This window comes from Loxodonta africana, chromosome 3, assembly GCF_030014295.1.
Source record: "Loxodonta africana isolate mLoxAfr1 chromosome 3, mLoxAfr1.hap2, whole genome shotgun sequence".
Classification (NCBI taxonomy): domain Eukaryota; kingdom Metazoa; phylum Chordata; class Mammalia; order Proboscidea; family Elephantidae; genus Loxodonta; species Loxodonta africana.
Window position 1 is genome coordinate 27,697,583 of NC_087344.1, and position 25,360 is coordinate 27,722,942.

The window sequence follows — 25,360 nt, forward strand, 5'->3', positions numbered from 1 at the left end:
AGCCCTGAGCTCATCTCTTTCTTTCACCACTTTATCTAGCAAAAGTAGGACAAACCAACCAGCTTCCTTATACTTCTCATTATTCATACCACTTTTGGTACCAGATGTCTTAGACTGGATTCTCTAAAGAAGTAAAACTAGTGACGCCTGCATAGATGTGTGTATATATATATATATATATACAGAGAGAGAGATTTATATCAAGGAAATGGCTCATGCAGTTGTTGAGGCTGGAAAGTCCTAAGTCCATGGGTTAGGCATCAGGCTAGAGGCTTCTCCCGACTCACATAGCTGCAGGGGCTGATGAATACAAGATCAGTAGGTCATATGGCAGGCTGCTTGCTCATGGGCTGCAGAGGCTGATGAATCCAAGATTAGTAGGTAAGATGAGAGACTACTGTCTCAGATCTCAAGAACCAGAGGTCAGATGATGACGAGTCAGATGCAGGTCCAGAGGGAGCAAAAGCCAGCCAGCTTTGCCAGAAAGCCCATTGGATGCAGGCCACACCCCTAAGGAAGCACCCTTTCATCTGATTAGCTGCTAATGGCAGATTTCATCATGTAGGTGATTACATTATATCAGATCTCATTACATAAGTGAATACCAAATGCAAACCCAGTGCCGTTGAGTCAATTCCGATGCATGGCGAACCTATAGGACAGAGTAGAACTGCCCCATAGAGTTTCCAAGGAGCACCTGGCAGATTCAAACTGCTGACCCTTAGGGTTAGCAGCCGTAGCACTTAACCACTATGCCACCAGGGTTTCCTAAGTGAATACATCATTACATAACTGCCAGACTACATCATAACTGCCAAACTACGGAGAATCATGGCCTAGCCAAATTGACACACAACCTTAACCATCACAAAGTGTTAGCATTGGCACTAAGATTTGTGTTTTGGGACCTTGTGGAGAATCTTACTGTGTTTATTACAAGTTTGATATGATTATTTTGCTGCACATAAACTCACATCTGTCCATCTTCAGTGACCCTCAAGAGGAAAGTATTGGCTCAGTGTCTCGGAAATGTTATTTGCTCTGCACTGTCTTCCCTCACGATATGCATTTTTCCATGACCACCATGTCTTCTATACTCATTTAGTTTCCATGAGAAGGAAGGACAGTGGAGATAGGAGTCATCCAGGGCCGCTGGGTCAGGGAGCACCAGGAAAGCAAGAAATTTTTGAAGGACCAGCCCTGCATTTAGCAGAGCCATAACAAGGAGGGGCAGGGGGTATGGATTTGCTCCAGGATGCAAGTTCAGGAGGACGCTAGGTGAGGTGTGGAATGACATTGTGAGATGCCACAAATATGACAGGCACCGGACTGAGGCAGCGGGACAAGACGGGGGAAGGTGTTTCTACTGACACATCACCACTATCAATATCCATTCATCTTGAAATTGGCGTGGGGCACAATTTAGAGATTGCCCCTGGGCGCTCATTACCCTCACTATGCCCCTGGCATAGAGGGAATTACATTTGAATCAATCAGTTAGAAAAAGTCTTGTCATGGATTGAATGTCCCCCAAAAAATGTGTGTATCTACTTGATTAGGCCGTGATTGCCAGTGTTGTGTGGTTGTCCTCCATTTTGTGATAGTAATTTTATGTTAAAAAGGATTAGGGTAGGATTGTAACACCACCCTTACCCAGGCCACATCCCTGATCCAATGTGGAGGGAGTTTCCCTGGGGTGTGGCCTGCACCACCTTTTATCTCAAGAGATGAAGGGGAAGCAAGCAGAGAGTGGGGACCTCATACCACCAAGAATGCACCAGGAGCAGAGCGCATCCTTTGAACCTGCGGTTCCTGCGCCTGAGAAGCTCCTTGACCAGGGGAAGATTTAGGACCAGGACCTTCTTCCAGAGCTGACAAAGAGAGAAAGCTTTCCCCTGGAGCTGACACCCTGAATTTGAACTTGTAACCTACTAGACTGTGAGAGAATAAATTTCTCTTTGTTAAAGCCATCCACTTGTGGTATTTCTGTTATAGCAGTGCTAGATGACTGAGACAAATCTCTTATGGGCTGAGGATACAACTTTACAGATACCTGAGCTTACTTTGCTGACTTTAGCAATTCTTCCAAACCTGTGGTCATGGAGATCTTTTTCCTTTTTTAATGTTACATGTCTATTGTGTCTGGTATCTTTCTACTTAGCTCCCCTAATTACACCTATATATGTCACCGTTACTCCCAGTCCTCATGGAAGTATTTCTGAGCAAATTGCTTTTTAACCATTGCCAAAGTACTGAAACTGTGAAATTTGGCTAAGTCTAAGTCTTTTTTGGTTCATAGCAGTCTTTTTTTTCCCTAATAATTCCTTTTTTTTCTTTTTCATATTGTGAACCTCAACTTGAATTATTGGGTCAGTCTCTCAAAACTTTAACGATGGAGAAAAGTTATCCAGCAAACATAGACTAGTGCGATTCATGAAGAAAAACACCTGGTCCTTCATATTAGGAGAAATCTCCAAATTGCATGGCAATAAAGATCCGCATAAAAAACAGAGGAGACATTTGAGGTAAGTGTCATTCATACAAGAGAAAACAGTGTCTCAGGAGAAAATCCTAAGGTGTCATGACTTTACATACTTATGTATATGCATATATGTGTATATATTTATATATGTAATATTTGGTAGAGGATCAGAGAAAAAAAGGAAGACTCTTAACGAGATGGATTGACACAGTGGCTGCAACAATGGGCTGAAATATAGTAAAGATTGTGAGGATGGCACAAGACCAGGCAATGTTTCATTTTTTGTACACAGGGATGCTATGAGTTTGCACCTAACAACAGTATGTATAAACCTAGCTCTAAAAGTGTGTTCAGAGAATTTTCACAATAGAACATTCTCATAAATGTGAGTCAGATATTATTTGAAACATACTTTACTTGGATACAATTATCAGAAAGCCACATTTTAGAAAAACAGTAACAGTAATTGTGTTTCTGCTAGATGATTTATCCTGTGAAACAAGACAAGTCAGGGCAAAAACTATGCACATTCATGTGTTTGGTAGTGGTGAAATGGAAACAAATTTATTTACAACAGCATATTGCCTATTTTTAACAGATGTCATACAGTAGAAAACCTCTGTGAAAGTAATGAATGCATTCAGTATGGGATAACCAGCTGGATTCCAAATTTTACTGTGCTAAAAAGAAATCCTCCGGAAGTAAATCCTTTTGAATGCTATGAGTCTGGAAAAGCCTTCATGGATCACTCATATAACCATCATACTAGATCTCACACTGGATGCAATAACTGTCAGTGTAAGGAATGTGGAGAAGCCTGCAGTTGCCCCTCTCACCTAACTACTCCTATGAAAACTATTACTGGAACAAAACTTCAAAAATGTATGGTATGTGGGAAAGACTTTATTTGTATCTCAACACTTAGGAATTCTGTGACAACACTCACTGGTGAGAAACACTATGAATGTAACAAATGTGGGAAACATCTCTGTAGTTTCCAATCCTTTTGGACACATGTCAGAGGTCATAAGCATGAATATAAAGAATGCCATAAAACCTATAGTCCTTTATCCCTCTTTTTACATAAAAAGATTTATAACAAAGATGTGTATTATGAATGTAAGGAATGTGGAAAAGCCTTCAGTCGTTCTTCAGACCTCACTATACATATAAGAACTCACAGTGGAGAGAGGCCCTATGAATGTAAGGAATGTGGGAAAGCCTTTAGTCGTTCCTCAGCCTTAACTCAACATATAAGAATTCACAGTGGAGAGAAGCCTTATGAATGTAAGGAATGTGGGAAGGCCTTTAGTTGTTACTCAGTCCTCTATCAACATAGAAGAACGCACAGTGGAGAGAAGCCTTATGAATGTAAGGAATGTGGGAAAGCCTTTAGTCGTTCTTCAGCCCTCACTAGACATGTAAGAACTCACAGTGGAGAGAGGCCCTATGAATGTAAGGAATGTGGGAAAGCCTTTAGTCGTTCGTCAGCCTTAATTCAACATATAAGAATTCACAGTGGAGAGAAGCCTTATGAATGTAAGGAATGTGGGAAAGCCTTTAGTCATTCCTCAGCCCTTGCTCAACATACAAGAATTCACAGTGGAGAGAAGCCTTATGAATGTAAGGAATGTGGGAAAGCCTTTAGTTATTCCTCACGCCTCACTGCACACATAAGGGCTCACAGTGGAGAGAGGCCTTATGAATGTAAGGAATGTGGAAAAGCCTTTAGTCGTTCTTCCCACCTAACTGCACACATAAGGGCTCACAGTGGAGAAAGGCCTTATAAATGTAAGGAATGTTGGAAAGCCTTTAGCTGTTCCTCAGCCCTTGCTCAACATATAAGAACTCACAGTGGAGAGAGGCCTTATCAATGTAATGAATGTGGAAAAGCCTTTAGTTCTTCCTCAGCCCTCATTAAACATATAAGAACTCACAGTGGAAAGAGGCCCTATGAATGTAAGGAATGTGGGAATGCCTTTAGTTGTTCCTCATACCTCACTCAACATATAAGAATTCACAGTGGAGAGAGGCCTTATGAATGTAAGGAATGCGGGAAAGCCTTTACTTCTTCCTCAAACCTCACTCGACATGTAAGAATTCACAGTGGAGAGAGAACTTATGAATGTAAGGAATGTGGGGAAGCCTTTATTTGGTCCTCACAGCTCACTCAACATGTAAGAACTCACAGTGGATAGAGGCCTTAATAAATGTAAGGAATGTGGGAAAGCCTTTATTTGTTCCTCACACCTTACTCAACCTGCAAGAACTCCAGTGGAGAGACTACTCTGTCAAAAGTGAGATGTTTCATTCTTACTGCTATAATTTCAAACAGCAAATTTCCCAAAGCCTGGGAGTAAAGAACAGAGTTCTTCAGTGAGTAAGAAAGCAATACTAGCTCAACGAAGAGGCCATCAGAGCTACTTTGTGTGTTTGGGAGAAATGACAGTTTCATCATAGCTGCGAGGCTATCATCAGTGTCACTTCCTCAGTCCAAACTAAATTTTACCTTTCTTGAAGTCTTTGGCTAATACAAATAAGGCTGCAGAAAATAACCTTGAGCGAATGTGGTTAAATGTTTTATTGATGTTATTTTGCATACAATAAAATACACTGATCTTGTATTTGGTTTGTGTGTTTTCTGTTGTTTCCATATTACATTTCCTTCCGTTCTTTCCTATTGTAAAGTTAACTGTTTTATCCTTTATAATTAGTAAGTTTCTTATATGGCAGTACTTTGAAACTGCAAATATTCTTTTTTTCTTTGAACTTTGGCTTATTATTTTTAGTACCCATTGATGATTATTACCTTTGATTGTTATCACTGTGTTGTTTACCAAATTATATTTTCTCTTGAATTCATTTTTTCTGTGTTTATTAATTGGAATTCTGCAAGTATTAGCTTTGCCTTCTCTCCTCTTATTATTTATACCAGTATAGGCTAATCAATATTACTTTTTTTTTCTTTTCTTGCTCAAATTGCCCCAGATTTTGCTATTAGGACCTCCCTTAAATAGGTTCCTGTATTTTTTTGACATGTCCCCATTATAATTTGTACATTACTTTCTGCCAATGGTCAAGGTTCATCTTGTCCTTTTTCTGCCTGAGCCCTTGGATCAGAGTTTTCTTCAAGAAACCTTGGTTTCTGTTAGTAGAGAATGATATTTAGAAACAAAGTTCTGGGCATTATGTGTGCTTATTTCTACTCAACCCTCAAAGTGGAAAGGGCTAGGAAGTATATGTGTGTGAGTATATAGGCATACCTCAGAGATACTGCAGGTTCGGTTCCAGACCACTGCACTAAAGCAAATATTGCAATAAAGCAAGTCACAGGTTTGTTTCCCAGTGCATATAAAATTTATGTTTACACTATACTGTCGTCTCAAGTACAAAAGCATTGTGTCTAAAAAAAATGTACATACCTTAATTTCAAAATTCTTTATTGTTAAAAAATGCTAACCATCATCTGAGCCTTCAATGAGTCATAATCTTTTTGCTGTTGGAGGGTCTTGCCTTGAAGTTGATGGCCACTGACTGATCAGGGTGGTGGTTGCTGAAGGTTCGGGTGGCTGTGGCAATTTCTTAAAGTAAGATAACAATGAAGTTTGCTGCATTGATTGACTCTTCATTTCATGAAAGATTTCTCTGTAGCATGCAATGCTGTTTAATAGCATTTTATCCACAGTAGAACTTGTTTCAAACTTGTAGTCAGTCCTCTCAAACCCTGCCACCACCTTATCAGCTAAGTTTATGTAATAGTCTAAATCCTTTCTTGTCATTTCAGCAGTGTTCACAGCATCTTCACCAGGAGTAGATTCCATGTCAAGGAACCATTTTCTTTGCTCATCTGTGAGAAGCAACTCCTCATCTGTCAAAATTTTATCATGAAATTGCAGCAATTCAATCACATTTTCAGGTTCCACTTCTAGTTCTCTTGCTGCTTCCACCACATGTGCAGTTACTTCCTCCACTGAAGTCTTGAGCCTTTCAAGGTCATCCATGAGGGATGGAGTCAACTCCTTCTAAACTCCTGTTAGTGTTGATATTTTGACCTCCTCTCATGAATCACAAATGTTTTTAATGGCATCTAGAATGGTGAATCCTTTCCAGAGGTTTTCAATTTACTTTGCCCAGATACATGCGAAGAATCACTGTCTGTGGCAGCTACAGCCTTATGAAATGTACTTCTTAAATAATAAGACTTGGAAGTCAAAATTACTCCTTAAGTCATGCACTGCAGAATGGATTTTGTGTTAGCAAGCGTGAAAACATTGACCTTGAAGATCTCCATCAGAGCTCTTGGGTAGCCAGGTGCATTGTCAATGAGCAGTAATATTTTGAAAGGAATCTTTCAGCAGCAGGTCTCAACAGTGGGCTTAAAATATTCAGTAAACCATGTTGTAAACAGATGTGCTGTCATCCAGGCTTTGTTGTTCCGTCCACAGAGCACAGGCAGAGTAGATTTAATATAATTCTTAAGGGCCCTAGGATTTTCAGAATGGAGTGAGCATTGGCTTCAACTTAAAGTCACCAGCTGCATTAGCCCCTAACAAGCCTGTCCGTTGAAGCTTTGAAGCCAGGCATTGACCTCTCTCTAGCTATGGAAGTCCTGGATGGCATCTTCTTCCAATATAAGGCTGTTGCATTTACACTGAAAGTATGTTGTTCAGTGTAGCCACCTTCATCAGTTAGCTAGATCTTCTGGATAACTTGCTGCCGCTTTTACATCAGCACTTGCTGCTTCATCTTACACTTTTATGGAGACAGCTTCTGAAACCTTATGAACCAACTTCTAGCTTCAAACATTTCTTCTGCAGCTTCCTCACCTCTCTCAGCCTTCATAGAATTGAAGAGAGTTAGGGCCTTGTTCTGGGTTAGTCCTTGGCTTAAGGGAACGTTGTGGCTGGTTTGATCTTCTATCCAGACCACTAAACTTTCTCCATATCAGCAATAAGGCTATTTAGCTTTCTTATCATTTGTGTGTTCACTGGAGTTGCACTTTTTATTTCCTTCCAGAAGTTTTCCTTTGCATTCACAACTCGGCTAACTGTTTGGCACAAGAGACCTAGCTTTCAGCCTGTCTCAGCTTTCAACATGCCTTCCCCGCCAAGTTTAATCATTTCTAGCTTTTGATTTAAAGTGAGAGATGTGGGACTCTTCCTTTCACTTGAACACCTAGAGAACATTGTAGGGTTATTGGCCTAATTTCAATATTATTATGTCTCGGAATAGGGAGGCCCGAGGAGAGGGAGAAAAACGGGGGAACGGCTGGTCGGTGGAGCAGTCAGAACACACACAACATTTATCAATTAAGTTTGCCATCTTAATGGGTGCAGTTCATGGCACCCCAAAACAATTACAATAGTAGCATCAAAGATTACTGATCACAGGTCACTGTAATAGTTATAATAATAATGAAAAAGTTTGAAATAGTGCGAGAATTACTAAAATGTGACACACACAAAAGAGCACTTGCTGTTGGAAAAATGGCAGATAGACTTGCTCAACACAGGGTTGCCATAAACTTTCAATTTGTAAAAAATGCATTATCTGTGAAGTGCAATAAAACGAAACCCAATAAAACAAGGTATGCCTGTGCATATACAAAGACACACAGTTATACCTGTATCTGTATGGATCTGTATATATTTTAAAAACCACAAAATAGTACCCATATCTCTGATTCCAGTCCAATGCCACAGGGTTCATTTTAGCTTTTTCCCCTACTTTATATGTTACTCCTTTCTATAATAGTAATACTCCTGGCTTTCATTATCCACAATGTTATTTGCTGAATCTTAGATATACACAAAGTAGTTTCAAAATTGCTAACTGAGGTGATGAAGCACCTTGCAGAAAGCAGTTTGGCCCTTGAGGTTCCTGAGAGTCGAACTACAGCTGAGGATAATGAGTGAGGGTGGGTAAGATTAGAGAGGGACCACCTGGTGGCCTGATGCTAACCTCTTGAGGCACAATTTAGCTTATACAGGACTGGCCAATAAAAGCCCAGAAGTCGGAGGCTTAAGGGGGCTTCCCGGTTGATAAGAAGCATCCATTCATGTGGAGGGTAGCATGTCCTGGGGACATAGAAGCTCTACACTTTTTTTTTAATTTTTATTGTGCTTTAAGTGAAAGTTTACAAATCAAGTCAGTCTTTCATACAAAAATTTATACACACCTTGCTATATACTCCTAGTTGCTCTCCCCCTAATGAGAAAGCACACTCCTTCCCTCCACTCTCTATTTTCGTGTCCATTCAGCCAGATTCTGACCCCCTCTGCCCTCTCATCTCCCCTCCAGACAGGAGCTGCCCACATAGGCTCATGTGTCTACTTGATCCAAGAAGCTCACACTTCACCAGTATCATTTTTTATCCCATAGTCCAGTCCAATCCCTGTCTAAAGAGTTGGCTTTGGAATGGTTCCTGCATTGAGCATCTTGGATAGATATCTTGTCATCGTTCATGATATCAGGGAAGTTTTCTGCCAACAAATCTTCAACAATTCTTTCTGTATTTTCCTTTGTCTCCCCCCCGTTGTGTTTTTTTTTGTTGTGGCACTCCAATCACTCACAGCTTATTTCTTTTGATAGAGTCCCACATGATTCTTAGGGATTCTTCATTTTTTTTAATTCTTTTATCTGATTTTTCTTAAAATAGATCGGTGCCGAGTGCTTTATCTTCAGTCTTACCAATTCTGCCTTCCACTTGCTCAGTTCTCCTCTTTCTATTGAGTTGTCTAATTCTGTAATTTTATTGTTAATCTTCTGAATTTCTGATTGCTGTCTATGGATTATTAAATGTTTCCTTATATTCTTGAATAACCTTTTTAATTTCTTTAGCTGTTTTATCTGTGTGTTCCTTGGCTTGTTCTGCATATTGCCTGACCTTCCTGATCTCGTTCCTGATGTCTTGAAGAGTTCTGTATATTAATCTTTTGTATTCTGCATCCTGTAATTCCAGGAAGGCACCTTCATCCAGAAGATCTCTTGATTCTTTGTTTTGAGAGCTTGTTGAAGCAATCATGGTTTACTTCTTTTTGTGATTTGATATTGATTGGTGTCTCGAGCCATCTATACGTTGTTGCATTAGTTTATGTTTGCTTACTCTATCCTAGCTTCTTGCTTTGTTTTGTTTTGATATGCCCAAATAGGTTGCTTGAGTGAGCTAGCTTGATTATTTTCACCTCTGAAGCTCTAATGTCCTGTCACCAGGTGGCTAGAGCTGTTACCGGGCATATCAGCCTAGTATCCCATTCACTTTTCTTGTATGGATTCAGCTCAGGTGTCCAGGTTATTGGTCAAGTGTGTGGTACAGGCTCTGTTCTACAGTCTTTGAGGGGCAGCAGTGTTTGGTGTAGGTACCAGTATCTGGTTGGTGTAGATACCAGTATCTGAACAAGGCAGGGGGCTGACATTCGTCCCCCAAGTGTCTGTGAGGAAAGTGTATCCCTGTTCCCTAGAGCACACAGGTGGGTGGGTTCTGCAAACAGACATGGGCACACAACACTTTGGTTGTAAGAACTGGGAGGTACCAGTTATGCTTGGTCTGCCGTCATGGATGGCTGTGTGACATGAGTGGAGCCACCAGTCTTCAGGCCCCTGATGTGGGTAGGTGAGAACCCTATTAAATAGGCAAAGCGGTGTCAAACATCAAACACCCACCTCTCCACCACACAGCTGAAACAGTTGCAATCTGCCAACAAGGGCCTCTTATCCTGAAATGGGCCCACACAGGTTCATGCAGGGGGCAAAGACATTCAATGCCCATGGACCATTTTTGCCTGGACAGTAGCCGCTTCTGTTCTGAGCTCCCCAGGTTAGTGGAGCTAGCAGATTATCTTTTCCCCCAATTGTGAATTTATTCCTTCTCCAAGGCCGGAAGAATGGCTCAGCATGCTCAGCAGGGCCTATCTCAGGCCCAGGGAAATCAACAGCCACTGAAGCCAGCTTGGGGGCTGGGGGCACAGGAAAATATACGCAAGTACTTAGCTTTTGCCGACAGCACCGTTCATCTCTGGTTCCGGAGCTGTGAGTATGTTGTGAAGCTGGCTGTCTCTCCCTGAGGAAACTGCGGCTGAACACTACCACCAGCCCACTGCAGTCTTTCCCGGGAATGGTGCCTGAAGGTTCCCAGCGATTCATGTCCAGCAACTCCTCTCCGCTTCTGAACCATCTCTCCCTCCCCCTGCCACTCAGTCCCTTTTCTAACTTTGCCTTTGATGTTCAGGGTCCTAGCTTGTCATAAATATAATCATTTCATTTTTCGGGTCTTTGTTGTAAGAGGGATCACCGGAAGCATCTGACTGCTCCGCCGTCTTGACTCCACCTCCTCTCTACACTTTTTGTGGACAATATCTTTGTTGGATTAAAGGTCATATCCAGATTAGGATATGCTCGTTAAACAATAAAGTCAAACTAGCCTACAGATTTTCAGAACTATGTAGTTCTGTGAATATAGACCAAGCTCATGTGATTTACAATGATGCTGTCTTCATAACCAAATATTTTAAATATTCTACTATTTTAATTTAGGGAAAAAAAAGTAATTAAACAAAAAGTTGAACAGAGATTCCCTGAGAACGCATTCACAATAAACTTGCTTTCTTTATCTTTTAAACAAAGTTCACTGGTGAATAGCAGGGAGCATTTCATGGGATTTCCAGGAAGATAATATATCAATTTCAGAAATCATTGGATACATGACATCATTATATTCATGGCATCTGAAAGAAGGAGAATCAGGAGTGCCTTGAGAAGGAAGAGACGGAAGAACTGCATGACTACAACTGTAAAAAAAAAAAAAAACTGTAGGTGTTATTTAATCAAGGAATAGATGTGAATCAAGCTCTAGGGAGGTTAGCGGATATTCTGAAGAGAGAGTCATTGATTTCAGAGGTACAGAGCACTTCTGGATGACCACAGGTCCATAGAATTTGTCATCTGTAGTGGAAAATTCCCAGCAAAGAGGTCAATGAACCTAGAGGCCAAAGTAGTAGATAAAAATCCATGCAGATGCAGAGGCCCTCACAAGTGATGCAGAATTTAGGAGAGAAGGTAAGGATGAGCCAGGTTCCAAAGTCATTAATGAATCCGGTAAATGACTAGAAGGTGGGCAGACAACAGTAATGAGGATGGAGAGAAGCTGGTATAGACAAAAGGCAGTAAAAGAAATGAGATTTCTCCTGTGAGTGGAGGGTGGTCAGCCCCCAAATGCTACTAGGGACTGAGAACAATTCTGATCTCACTCCTGGAATCAGAGGTAGAAAGGGTGTGAGAGAAGATTCAAAGTGTTGAACAGATTTTTAAAAATCCAGAAACAACCTTGAGAAAGAAGACTTTTTCATACAAAGTAGATTGTCCACAAACAAGGGAGCTGGGGATTACTAGAAGAAAGGTTTGCCCACTTCAGCTGACCTCTGTCTTTCTTACCATGAATCTTTTACTCTCTTTTACTTTCCATCCCTTCAGTCTTTTTCAATTTTTATATCTCTGCTTTATTCGGCTTGGTTGCTTATACCTATCTATAAGTTTGGGAAATCTACCCCCTGCTGTGTATCAACTATTAAACCAATCTACCACCTCTAATTTTGTAACTATATGTTTCAGTACAGAATTCCTGGCTGGTTCCTTTCAGATCTACAGTGTCTTCTGTGATTTTTTCCAGTTCCTGCCTTTTATCCTCATGACCATGGTAAGCATAGGTGTTTTACATCTGCGTGTCTGTTTCTGTTGTCTGTGTTTGTTCATTTCCTCGGTGCCTGATAATTCGTTGCTCTGTGATAGACATTATATTCATTAGGTTTTCTTTTTTTTCTAACAGTTTTAACGTATACTAAATAAAGTACCATTTATTGCTCATATGCAAGTTCAAGTTCAAGCTGAAGAAAATTAAAGCAAGTCCATGAGAGCCAGTGTACAACTTTGAGTATATTCCACCTGAATTAGAGACCATTTCAAGAATAGATTTGACACATTGAACACTAATGACAGAAGACCAGACGAGCTGTAAGATAACATCCAGGACATCATACATAAAGAAAGCAAGAGGTCATTAAAAAAGACAGGAAAGAAAGAAAAGACCAAAATGGTTGTCAGAAGACACTCTGAAACTTGTTCTTGAGCGTAGAGTAGTGAAAACAAAAGGAAGAAATGAAGTAAAAGAGCTGAACAGAAAATTTCAAAGGGCAGCTCCAGGAGACAAAGTATTGTAATGAAATGTGCAGAGACCTGGAGTTAGCAACCCAAAAGGGATGAACACACTCAGAGTTCCTCAAGCTGAAAAAACTGAAGAAAAAATTAAAACCTCAAGTTATAATATTGAAGGATTCCATGGGCAAAATATTAAACAACGCAGGGTAGCATCAAAAGATGGAAGGAATATACAAAGTCAGTGTACAAAAAAGAATTGGTCAACATTCAGCCATTCAGGAGTACCATATGATGATGAAGAGCCAATGGTACTGAAGGAAAAAGTCCAAGCTGCGCTGAAGGCTTTGGCAAAGAACAAGGCTTCAGGAATTCATGGAATACCATTTGAGATGTTTTGACAAACAGACACAGCTCTGGAGGTATTCACTCGTCTATGCCAAGAAATTTGAAAGACAGCTACTGGCCAGCCAACTGGAAGAGATCCATATTTGTGTTCATTTCAAAGAAAGGTGATCCAACAGAATGTGGAAATTATCACATGCAAGTAAAATTTTGCTGAAGATAATTAAAAAATGGTTGGAGCAATATGTTGACAGGAAACTACCAGAAATTCAAGCCAGACTCAGAAGTTATGTGGAATGAGAAATATCACTGCTGGTGTCAGATGGTTCTTGGCTGAAAGCAAAGAATACAAAAGAGATGTTTCCCTGTGTTTTACTGACTATGCAAAGGTATTTGGCTATGTGCTTCATTACAAATTATCGATGATATTGCAAAGAATGGGGATTGCAAAACAATTAATTGTGCTTATGCAGAACCTGCACATAGACCATGAGGCAGTTGTTCGAACAGAACAAAGGGATACTGTGTGTATTAAATTCAGGAAAGGTATGTGTCAGGGTTGTATTATACTTATTTAATCTGTATGATAGCAGATAATCCGAGAAGCTGGACTATATGAAGAGGAACATGGCATCAGGATTTTAAGAAGACTCATTAACAACCTGCAATATGCAGATGACATAAACTTGCTTGTTGAAAGCAAAGAGGACTTGAAGCACTTACTAATGAAGATGAAAGACTACAGCGTTCAGTATGGATTACACCTCAACATAAAGAAAACAAAAATCCTCACAACTGAACCAATAAGCAACATCACGATAAACAGAAAATACTGAAATCGTTAAGGATTTCATTTTACTTGAATCCACAATCAACGCCCATGGAAGCAGTAATCAAGAAGTCAAATGATGCATTGCACTGGGCAAATCTACTACAAAAGACCTCTCTAAAGTATTAAAAAGCAAAGATGTCACTTTGAGATGTAAGGTGTCATGGATTGAATTGTGTGTCCCCCAACAAATGTGTGTATCAATTTCGCTGGGCCATGATTCCCTGTATTGTGTGACTTACCTATGTGTTGTAAATCCTATCACTATGATGTAATGAGACGGATTAATGGCAGTTATATTGATGAGACCTACAAGATTAGATAGTGTCTTAAGCCAATCTCTTTTGGGATATAAAAGAGAAAAGCAAGTGGAGAGACACGAGGACCTCATGCCACCAAGAAAGCAGTGCCGGGAGCAGAGCACGTCCTTTGGACACGGGGTCCCTTTGCAGAGAAGTTCCTATCCGGGGGAAGATTGATGAGAAGGCCAACAGAGAGAGAAAGCCTTCCCCTGGAGCTGACTCCCTGAATTTGGACTTTTAGCCTACTTTACTGTGAGGAAATATACTTACCTTTGTTAAAGCCATCCACTTGTGGTATTTCTGTTACAGCAGCACTAAGACAGTGTGCCTGACCAATCCATTGTTATTTGCAGTCACCTCATATGCATGGGAAAGCTGGATAATGAATAAGGAAGACCAAAGAAGTTTTGTTTTTTTTTTCTTAATGGCGTTGGCTAAGAATATTGAATGTATCATGGACTGCCAGAAGAATGAACAAAACGATCTTGGAAGAAGTACAACCAGAATGCTCCTTAGAAGCAAGGATGGCAAGACTTCATCTCACGTATTTTAGACATGTTATCAGGAAGGACCAGCCTGGAGGACATCATGCTTGGTAAAGGGTTAGCAAAAAAGAAAAATACCCTCAATGAGATGGATTGACACAATGGCTGCAACAGTGGGCTCAAGCATAGCAATGATTGTGAGGATGGTACAGGACCAGGCAGTGTTTTGTTCTGTTGTACATAGGGTAGCTATGAGTTAGTACTGACTTGACGGCACCTAACAAAAACAACAATCTTTATAGAATAAGAATGCCACATCGTTCTTCTGCATAGCAGCTGGCGAGTTTGAACCGTGAACCTTCGCTGCTAACCACTGCACCACAAAGGCTCCTTCAGATAGACCGATGTATATATCTATATCTAAATATATAAATTTGTAAGACGTGAAGAAGTCTACCAAAGTTTATATAACTGGGGAGACAAAATGTGTTTCAAAGAGAAGAGTCAAAATAGAAGGAAATGAAATCTCTAATCTTTAAAACAGCTCTTTTAAAACATTAACGGCACTTTGTTTCTAAGACTTACCTGGTAATCTCCTGCCACTGCTTATGCCTACACTGTTACACCTTACCTATGTCCCTCCCCAGGGGTGCATACTCCGTCCATCCTGCCCTCCAGCTGTGAGTTTCCCCAGGCCAGTGTGCACCACTGTACTCTGGCTGTGTTTTCCTGGGTTTCCCCAGGACTCAACTCTATGCCGTGTTCCTGCACTACTCTCTCAGGTCTGCCTAGTCCCTGTACACACTTTGCCCCCTTTGTTGCGCCTTACAGGCCTGTCTCAGTCTGAGTCCTCTGTTTTGTTCCCACCCTGGGCTTTTTGGCAATTATGAATATAGCTGCTACCACCTGTGGCTATCTCAAAATGGCCCCATTCAGCTAAGTGGCAAGCAGGGTGTGGACAGTCCAAGAATCCTCCTTCCTATGGTCCCTGCTTCAACATTCTCCTAATTTGGTACTCAGCCTGGTTCTACAATTCTTCACTTGGTATCCAGAGCTCCAAGATCTCTGGTTTTGTAGGTTTTTACTTGTTTTCTTTGTCATTGTTGTAGGGGATCATGAGGGTGCTATTTGTGCCACCATCTTGCCTCTCCTCCTCCTGACTTCTCTTTTGAACACTGCAGATTCTAAGAAATGAAAGGATAAGGGGAAGAAAGGCTATTTTTACCAAGGGTTTTCATGGTACACGTTCCCTCAGGTCCAGTCATTTGGAAGGTGTTATCTTGGGTAAGCACATTGACATATTTTTTGGCTACATACACAGATCGATTCCTACTCACATTGACCCTATAGGACAGGGTAGAACTGCCCCATAGAGTTTCCAAGGACACAACTAGGATGTTCATTCCTTTCTAATAAGAAAGTCTACCTGGAAATAAAATCCCTTCCTGACAGTGACTTAGAGCAGGGTTCAGCAAACATTTTTGTAAAAGGTTAGATCATAAACATTTTAGGCCTTGCAGCCTACATATATACCTGCCGTTATTGTAGCACGAAAGCAGCTGTAGACAATAGGTACATGAATGGTTGTGGCCCTGTTCCAATAACACAGTGTTTACAAAAGCAGCTGTTGGGCAGATTGGGCCTGGGGCTGTGTAGCATGCTTACCCCTGACACAGAGAGTAGATTCAGATATAGGGAGCAGGTAAATCATAGAGGACACTGTAAAATTAACAGAAGAAATCACATACAGCTTCCTTTCTGCTAGTGGGACTCACCTAATAAAAGTTCCAGGGTGATTACGTCACTCAGGCTCTGCCCCGTATTCCTGGCCAATGCTGATATAACTCTCAGACCCTCTGTCATCCTGACCTTCCCCTATACCATCCTAGCCCATTAAAAAAAAAAAAAAAAAAAAGGTTGCCCTCGAGACAACTCAGGCTCATGGCAGGCATTGAGTTTCTTCTGTTTATGGTGATGGAAAATTGAGAACAGATATTGGTGATGGTTGTGCAACATGATTAATGTAATGTTACTAAATTGTGCACGTGAAAAATGCTAAATTGGCTAATGTGTTATTTATATATTTACCAAAAAAAATTACTTTCAGGGTAGGGGAGAGAACTGCAAGCTATGCGGGCAGCTCCTCTCTGAAGGGGAGATGAGAAGGCAGAGGGGGACAGAAGTTGGCTGAATGGACACTGGAATACAGGGTGGAGAGAAGGAGCGTGCTGTCTCATTAGGGGGAGAGCAACAAGGAGTACACAGCAAGGTGTGTATAAGATTTTGTGTGAGAGACTAACTTGATTTATAAACTTTTACTTAAAGCACAATAAAAATTAAAAAAAGGCTTGGGGATCTGGGGTGAGCGTTCAGTTCTGGGAGCATAATACAAGGGTCTGCAGTGGTGTCCCTCACCCATGAGGTAGGCTTAATGACCCCAGGGGTGGGGCTTGAGGGTGTGACAGTACTGGCCAGACAGTTGGGGATTTGGAGATGATATCCCAGCCCTGGAAAGTGACTTAAGGGTCTGGGGGTGAGGCCCCATGGACTGATTTGAGGTTTTATGGTTTATGGCTGTACCTCCTAAATTTAGGGCACTGGCTCTACTCTGTCCTACAGTTTTGCTATAAGTTGGAATCAACTCAGCCCCAGTGTGTTTGCTTTGGGTTTGCCCAGTGAAGGGGAAACAAGCTTTGCCAGGCTGAATGTTAGCACCCCCATGTGGTCAACTAGTTCACTACAGTTTGCTAAGTCATCCTTATGTAAGTCCCTGGCATGTAGCCACTATGGTCTACTGCCATATAAAACCTCTGCCTTCACACTATGGGGTGAGATCTGGTTTGATCCTGCAGCTGCCCAGCACTTGACCTCCTATGTAAGTCTTCCTAATAAACTTCTTCGGCGCCATGCTGGAGTTGCCTTGTCTCTTTCTTCAGTCTCTTGGCACCCTCTATTTTTGGAGACAAATTTCAACTTACAGGTCCATGTCTGGACAGCCAGTGAGGGGAACTGGACCTGACCAACCAGGGAGGCCTGGGAAGGGTGACTTGAGCATGCCCACTATCCCGCATGGAACCATTTTTGGCTCTGCCTGTAAAGGTTTCTAAGTTCCATTCCAGTGATTAGGACTGGGCCAGGCCAAGTAGGGGGCCAGCAGAAGGCCCCAAATATCATATGTGCCTCCAGAAAATATTTCTAAATCCCTGGCAGAGTGGGAAGCAAGGTACGAGCCTGGGTCAGCGAGGAAGGCCTGGGGAGGGCACCCGGGGCCTGGCTGCAGTCACATGTGGGGCCCGGTTGCCAGATGTGCCTCTTGAAAAAAGTCTCCCTCTAAAGAGAGGGACCATCCAGAGGCCTAAGGATGATTCCCCAGCCTAGTCAAGGTCATGCACGCGGCCCAGTTGCTTGATGCACCTCCCAAACACTTCACAAAGTCTCTCTCCAGAGGGGGAAACCACTGAGTAAAGTTGACCAGGCAAGTGTGGGGAAAATGGGCTCCAGCCTTTCAACCAACCTGTGGCCCAGGGTCATAGGTGGCACCCACCCAACTGTTTACCAGAACCTCCCTGGTGGCAGAATTGGACCAGGGCAGGTGGCGAGCCTCACCTTGGGCCTGGTTGTCACATGCTCCTGCTTAAAACATCCAAGTCCCCCTTTGTCATGGATTGAATTGTGTCCACCCAAAATGTGTCAACTTGGCTAGACCATGATTCCCAGCATTGTGTGGTTATCCTCTGTTATGGATTGAATTATGTCCCCCAAAAGATGTGTGTATCAACTTGGTTAGGCCATGCTTCCCAATATTGAGTGGTTGTCCTCCATTTTGTAGTTGTAATTTTATGTTAAAAGGATTAGGGTGGGATTGTAACACCATCCTTACTCAGGTCACTTCCTGATCCAGTGTAAGGAGAGTTTCCCTGGGGTGTGGCCTGCACCACCTTTTATCTCTCCAGAGATAAAAGGAAAGAGAAATAAGCAGAGAATTGAGCACCTCATATCACCAAGAAAGCAGCACAAGGAGCAGAGCGCATCCTTTGGACATGCGGTCCCTGCACCTGAGAAGCTTCTCGACCAGGGAAGATTGAGAACAAGGACCTTCCTCCAGAGCCAACAGAGAGAGAAAGCCTTCCCCTGGAGCCGATGCCCTGAATGTGGACTTGTAACCTACTAAAAAAAAACCTACTAGACTGTGAGAAAATAAATTTCTCTTTGTTAAAACCATCCACTTGTGGTATTTCTGTTATGGCAGCGCTAGATGACTAAGACATCCTCCATTTTCTGATTTGATGTAATTTTTCTGTGTTGTAAATCCTAATCTCTACCTGTGGTTAATGAGGCAAGATATTTGTTGTTGATAGGTGCCGTCGAGTCAATTCTGACTCATAGCAACCCTATGTACAACAGAATAAAACACTGCCCAGTCCTGTGCCATCCTCACAATCATTGTTATGCTTGAGCCCATTGTTGCACCCACTGTGTCAATCCATTTCATTGAGAGTCTTCCTCTGTTACTGACCCTCTACTTTACCAAGCATGATGCTTTTCCAGGGACTGATCCCTCCAGATAACATGTCCAAAGTATTTGAGATGAAGTCTTGCCATCCTTGCGTCTAAGGGCCATTCTGGCTGTACTTCTTCCAAGACAGTTTTGTTCGTTCTTCTTGCAGTCCGTGGTATATTCAGTATTCTTTGCCAACACCACAATTCAAAGGTATCAATTCTTCTTCGATCTTCCTTATTCATTGTCCAGCTTTAGCATGCATATGAAGCAATTGAAAACACCATGGCTTGGGTCAGGCATACCTTAGTCCTTAAAGTAACATCTTTGCTTTTTAACTTTAAAGAGGTCTTTTGCAGAAGATTTGACCAATGTAGTTTTTTTTTCAATGCGTAGTTTGATTCTTGACTGCTGCTTCCATTGGCGTTGATTGTGTATCTCAGTAAAATTAAATCCTTGACAACTTCAGTATTTTCTCCATTTATCATGATGTTGATTATTTTCTTTTTGTTTGTTTGATTATTGGTCCAGTTGTGAGGACTTCTGTTTTATTTATGTTGAGATGTAATCCATACTGAAGGCTGTAGTCTTTTTGTGTGTGTGTGTGCTTTAGGTGAAGATTTACAGCTCAAGTTAGTTTCTCATACAAAAATCTATACACACATTTTATGCAACCCTGGTTATTATCCCTGTAATGTGACTGCACATTCCTCCTTTCTCCCCCAGATTTCCCGTGTCCATTCAACCAGCTCTTATCCCTTTCTGCCTTCTCATCTTGCGGCTGGACAGGAGCTGTCCATTTAGCCATGTATCTACTTGAACTAAGAAGCACACTCTTCTCGAGTATCATTTTATGTCTTATAGTTCAGTCTAATCTTTCTCTGAAGAATTGGCTCCAGGAATGGTTTTAGTTCTGGGTTGGCAGAGAGTCCGGCAGCCATGTCTTCGGGGGTTCCTCCAGTCTCAATCAGACCATTAAGTGTGGTCTTTTTACTAGAATTTGAGTTCAGCACTGCACTTTTCTCCTGCTCTGTCAGGGACTCTGTTGTGTTCCCTGTCAGGGCGATCATTGATGATAGCCAGGCACCATCTAGTTCTTCTGGTCTCAGGCTGATGAAATCTCTGGTTTATGTGGCCCCTTTTATCTCTTGGGCTAATATTTTCCTTGTGTCTTTGGTGTTCTTCATTCTCTTTTGCTCCAGGTGGGTTGGGACCAATTGATGCATCTTAGATGGCCCCTTGCTAGCTTTTAAGACCTTAGACGCCGCTCACCAAAGTGGGATGCAGAACATTTCATAAACTCTGTTATGCCAATTGATGAAGGCTGTAGTCTTTGGTCTTCATCAGAAAGTGCTTCAAGTCCTCTTCACTTTCAGCAAGCAGAGGCAAGATTGTTGTTGTTGGTAGGTGCTGTCAAGTCGGTTGCGACTCATAGCAACCCTATGCGCAACAGAACAAAACACTGCCCGGTCCTGAGCCATCCTTACAATTGTTATGCTTGAGCTCATTGTTGCAGCCACTGTGTCAAACCACCTCGTTGAGGGTCTTCCTCTTTTCCACTTACCCTGTACTCTGCCAAGCGTGATGTCCTTCTCCAGGGACCGATCCCTCCTGACAACATGTCCAAAGTATGTAAGACGCAGTCTCGCCATCCTTGCTTCTAAGGAGCATTCTGGTTGTACTTCTTCCAAGACAGGTTTGTTCGTTCTTTTGGCAGTCCGTGGTATATTCAATATTCTTTGCCAACACCACAGTTTAAAGGCGTCAATTCTTCTTTGGTCTTCCTTATTCGTTGTCTAGCTTTCACATGTATATGATGCGATTGAAAATACCATGGCTTGGGTTAGGTGCACCTTAGTCTTCAAGGTGACATCTTTGCCCTTCAACACTTTAAAGAGGTCCTTTGCAGCAGACTTACCCAATGCAATGCGTCTTTTGATTTCTTGACTGCTGTTTCCATGGCTGTTGATTGTATATCCAAGTAAATGAAACCCTTGACAACATCAGTCTTTTCTCTGTTTATCATGATGTTGTTCATTGGTCCAGTTTTGATGATTTTTGTTTTCTTTATGTTGAGGTGCAATCCATACTGAAGGCTGTGGTCTTTGATCTTCATTAGTAAGTGCTTCAAGTCCTCTTCACTTTCAGCAAGCAAGGTTGTGTCATCTGCATAACGCAGGTTGTTAATGAGTCTTCATCCAATCCTGATGCCCCGTTCTTCATGGAGTCCAGCTTCTCGGATTATTTGCTCAGCATACAGATTGAATAGGTATGGTGAAAGAATACAACCCTGACACACACCTTTCCTGACTTTAAACCAATCAGTATCCCCTTGTTCTGTCCAAACAACTGCCTCTTGATCTATGTAAAGATTCCTCATGAGCACAATTAAGTGTTCTGGAATTCCCGTTCTTCACAATGTTATCCATAATTTGTTTTTGATCCACACAGTCGAATACCTTTGCATAGTCAATAAAACACAGGTAAATATCCTTCTGGCATTCTCTGCTTTCAGCCAGGATCCATCTGACACCAGCAATGATATCCCTGGTTCCATGTCCTCTTCTGAAACCAGCCTGAATTTCTGGCAGTTTCTTGTCAATATACTGGTGCAGCCGGTTTTGAATGATCTTCAGCAAAATTTTACCTGTGATATTAATGATATTGTTCTATAATTTCCACATTTGGTTGGATCACCTTTCCTGGGAATAGGTATAAATATGTATCTCTTTCTGTCAGTTGGCCAGGAAGATGTTTTCCATATTTCTTGACATAGATAAGTGAGCACCTCCAGCACTGCATCTGTTTGTTGAAACATCTCAATTGATATTCCATCAATTCCTGGAGCCTTGTTTTTCGCCAGTGCCTTAAGAGCAGCTTGGACTTCTTCCTTCAGTACCGTCGGTTCCTGATCATATGCCACCTCTTGAATGGTTGAACATCGACTACTTCTTTTTGGTATAATGATTCTATGTATTCCTTCCATCTTCTTTCGATGCTTCCTGCATCATTTAATATTTTTGCCATAGAATCCTTCACTATTGCAACTCGAGGCCTGAATTTTTTCTTCAGTTCTTTCAGCTTGAGAAACACAAAGCGTGTTCTTTCCTTTTGGTTTTCCATCTCCAGCTCTTTGCACATCATTATAATACTTCGCTTTGTCTTCTTGAGAGGCCCTTTGAAATCTTCTGTTCAGTTCTTTTACTTCATCAATTCTTCCTTTTGCTTTAGTTGCTCGATGTTCAAGAGCAAGTTGCAAATTCTCCTCTGACATCCATCTTGCTCTTTTCTTTCTTTCCTTTCTTTTCAGTGACCTCTTGCTTTCTTCATGTATGATGTCCTTGATGTCATTCCACAACTCGTCTGGTCTTTGGTCACTAGTGTTCAATGCGTAAAATCTGTTCTTCAGATGGTCTCTAAATTCAGGTGGGATATAGTCAAGGTCATATTTTGGCTCTCGTGGACTTGCTCTGATTTTCTTCAGTTTCAGCTTGAACTTGCATATGAGCAAGTGGTGGCCTGTTCCACTGTCGGCCCCTGGTCTTGTTCTGACTGATGATATTGAGCTTTTCCATCGTCTCTTTCCACAGATGTAGTCAATTTGATTTCTGTGTGTTCCATCTGGCGAGGTCCTTGTGTATAAATAGTTGCTGTTTATGTTGGTGAAAAAGGTATTTGCAACGAAGAAATCATTGGTCCTGCAAAATTCTGTCATTCAATCTCCGGCATTGTTTCTATGACCCAGGCCATATTTTCCAACTACTGATCCTTCTTCTTTGTTTCCAACTTTCGCGTTCCAATCGCCAGTAATTATCAATACATCTTGATTGCATGTTCAGTCAATTTCAGACTGCAGCAGCTGAAAAAAACTTCTATTTCTTCATCTTTGGCTCTAGTGGTTGGTGTGTAAATTTGAATAATAGTCGTATTAACTGGTCTTCCTTGTAGGTGTATGGATATTATCCTATCACTGACAGCGTTGTACTTCAGGGCAGATCTTGAAATGTTCTTTTTGACGATGAATGCAACACCATTCCTCTTCAAGTTGTCATTCCTAGCATAGTAGACTAGATGATTGTCAGATTCAAAATGGCCAATACTAGTCCATTTCAGCTCCCTAATGCCTAGGATATCGATGTTTATGCATTCCATTTCATTTCTGACAATTTCCAATTTTCCTAGATTCATACTTCATACATTCCAGGTTCTGATTATTAATGGGTGTTTTCAGCTGTTTCTTCTCATTTTGAGTCGTGCCACATCAGTGAATGAAGGTCTTGAAAGCTTTACTCCACCCACGTCATTAAGGCCATCTCTACTTCGAGGAGGCAGCTCTTTCCCAGTCATCTTTTGAGTGCCTTCCAACCTGGGCGGCTCATCTTCCAGCAATATATCAGACAGTGTTCTGCTGCTATTCATAAAATTTTCACTAGCTAATGCTTTTCAGAAGTAGACTGCCGGGTCCTTCTTCCTAGTCTGTCTTAGTCTAGAAGCTCAGCTGAAACCTGTCCTCCATGGGTGACCCTGCTGGTATCTGAATACCAGTGGCATAGCTTCCAGCATCACAGCAACACGGAAGCCCCCACAGTACAACAAACTGACAGACACGTGGGGGCAAGATTAAGTTATGTTAAAGAGGATTAGGGTACAACACCCTTACTCAGGTCACATTCCTGATTCAATGTAAAGGGAATTTTCCCTGCATCACCTTTTAATTTACAAGAGAGAGAAGGAGAGAGAAGCGACCTGACAAACAAGGGCCAGGAGGGAGCATGTCCTTTGGACCAGGGGTCCCTTACGCTGAGAAGCTCCTAGACCAGGGAAAGATTGGTGACAAGGACTTTCCCCCAGAACTAACAGTGAGAGAAAGCATTCCTCTGGAGCTGGTGCCCTGAATTCGGACTTCTAGCCTCCTAGACTGTGAGAGGAGAAATTTTGGTTTGTTAAAGTCATCCACTTGTGGTATTTCTGTTACAGCAGCAGTAGGTAACTAAGACACCCTCCGAAGGGGAGACACTGTTCTGGGTCAGACAAGGAAGCCTGGGGAGGGTGCCACGGTCCCAGATGTTGTCGTTTTGTGGGTCCTGGGCATTGAGAGTGCCTCTGAAAACTTTACATTCTTCTATAGAGGCTGAGACCAGCCAGTATGGATATGGAGGCCCAAGGACGGTGCCCTCAGCCTATTCACTGTGCAGCATGGGGCCTGTCACAGGAAGCACTCACTGAAAATGCTTCTAACTCCCACTCCTGTGGCAGGGACCAGCATGGGCCAGCCAGGGAGGCTCGGGGAGGCTGCCAACACCATTCTGAGGTCCCACGTAGGGCCTGGTCATGGCAGCCTCCCTTGAAAACTTTCACAAGTCCTGCTTCTAGTCTGGTAGAGCCCAGGCCAGAAAAGAAGTCCAGGGAAAGGTGCTGTGGGTCTGGCCACAACCCATGTGGACCCACTTGTAGAATGAACATCCCACAAATGTTTCAGAAGGGAGCACAGGTCTGGGCTGGGCAGAAAGGCCTGGCCATGGTGAAACCATCTTACTGGATGTGCCTCCCCCCAATTTTTGTAACTCTCTCTCCAAGGACAGAAACAGCCTGAACAAGCTGGTAAAGTCTGGGGAGGGTGTCCTGCCCCGCCATGGCCCCAGGAGAGGCTTGGTCTTAGTAGGCACCTCCCAGAAACATTTCTAAGTTCCCCTCTGGTGGTAGGATCGAGCCTGGGTCATCCCAGGCAGGGTCTTGATTCCACATGTGTCAGAAGGCTTCCCCGAGAAGTTTGCTAAGTCTCCTCCAGAGTCCAGGATCAGTCTGAATAAAACAGGGAAGCCCAAGTAGGCTGCCCCGGCCTAGCCTTGGTCCTATGTGGGGCCTGTTGAATGCGTGCACTCCTTGAAAATATTTACAAGTCTCCTTCCTGATGGGAGAACTGGGCATCCATGGAGGAAGTCCAAGGAGATCATGGTCTCTCATTGGATCTAGTCATAGGAGGGTCCCCTAAAATATTTCTAAGTCCCTCTATACTGGTGTGTATAGACCAGGGCTGGCCAGGGATGTCGAGGGAGGATGCCCTGGTCTTAGAAGGTACCCACCAGAAAGGTTTCTAATCTCCTCCAGTGGTGTAGACCAGACTGGATGGGCCAGTGTGGGTTGGGGAGTGTGACCAGGGCTCGGCTGACTCCCTTTTGTGCCCTGGTTATCGAACTCTTTCACCCTGGGAGGGGCCACCAGCCCACACCAGCAAGGAGGCTGGGTATGGGGGCACCAGGCCCTGTGTTGGTC

General features: G+C 42.4%; 1 protein-coding gene across 1 annotated transcript in view; it reads left to right on the plus strand.

Annotated features, from left to right (window-relative positions):
* The window catches only part of LOC100654325 (zinc finger protein 883-like), a 59,346-nt gene extending 34,314 nt beyond the window's left edge, over positions 1-25,032 (plus strand). The window contains exons 4-6 of the mRNA XM_023552315.2: positions 2,375-2,525; positions 3,081-12,173; positions 12,303-25,032. Coding sequence (XP_023408083.1) covers positions 2,375-2,525; positions 3,081-4,680 — 1,751 coding nt within the window. The 3' untranslated portion in view covers positions 4,681-12,173; positions 12,303-25,032. The remainder of the gene's footprint in view (positions 1-2,374; positions 2,526-3,080; positions 12,174-12,302) is intronic.
* The last annotated feature ends 328 nt before the right edge of the window (positions 25,033-25,360 follow it).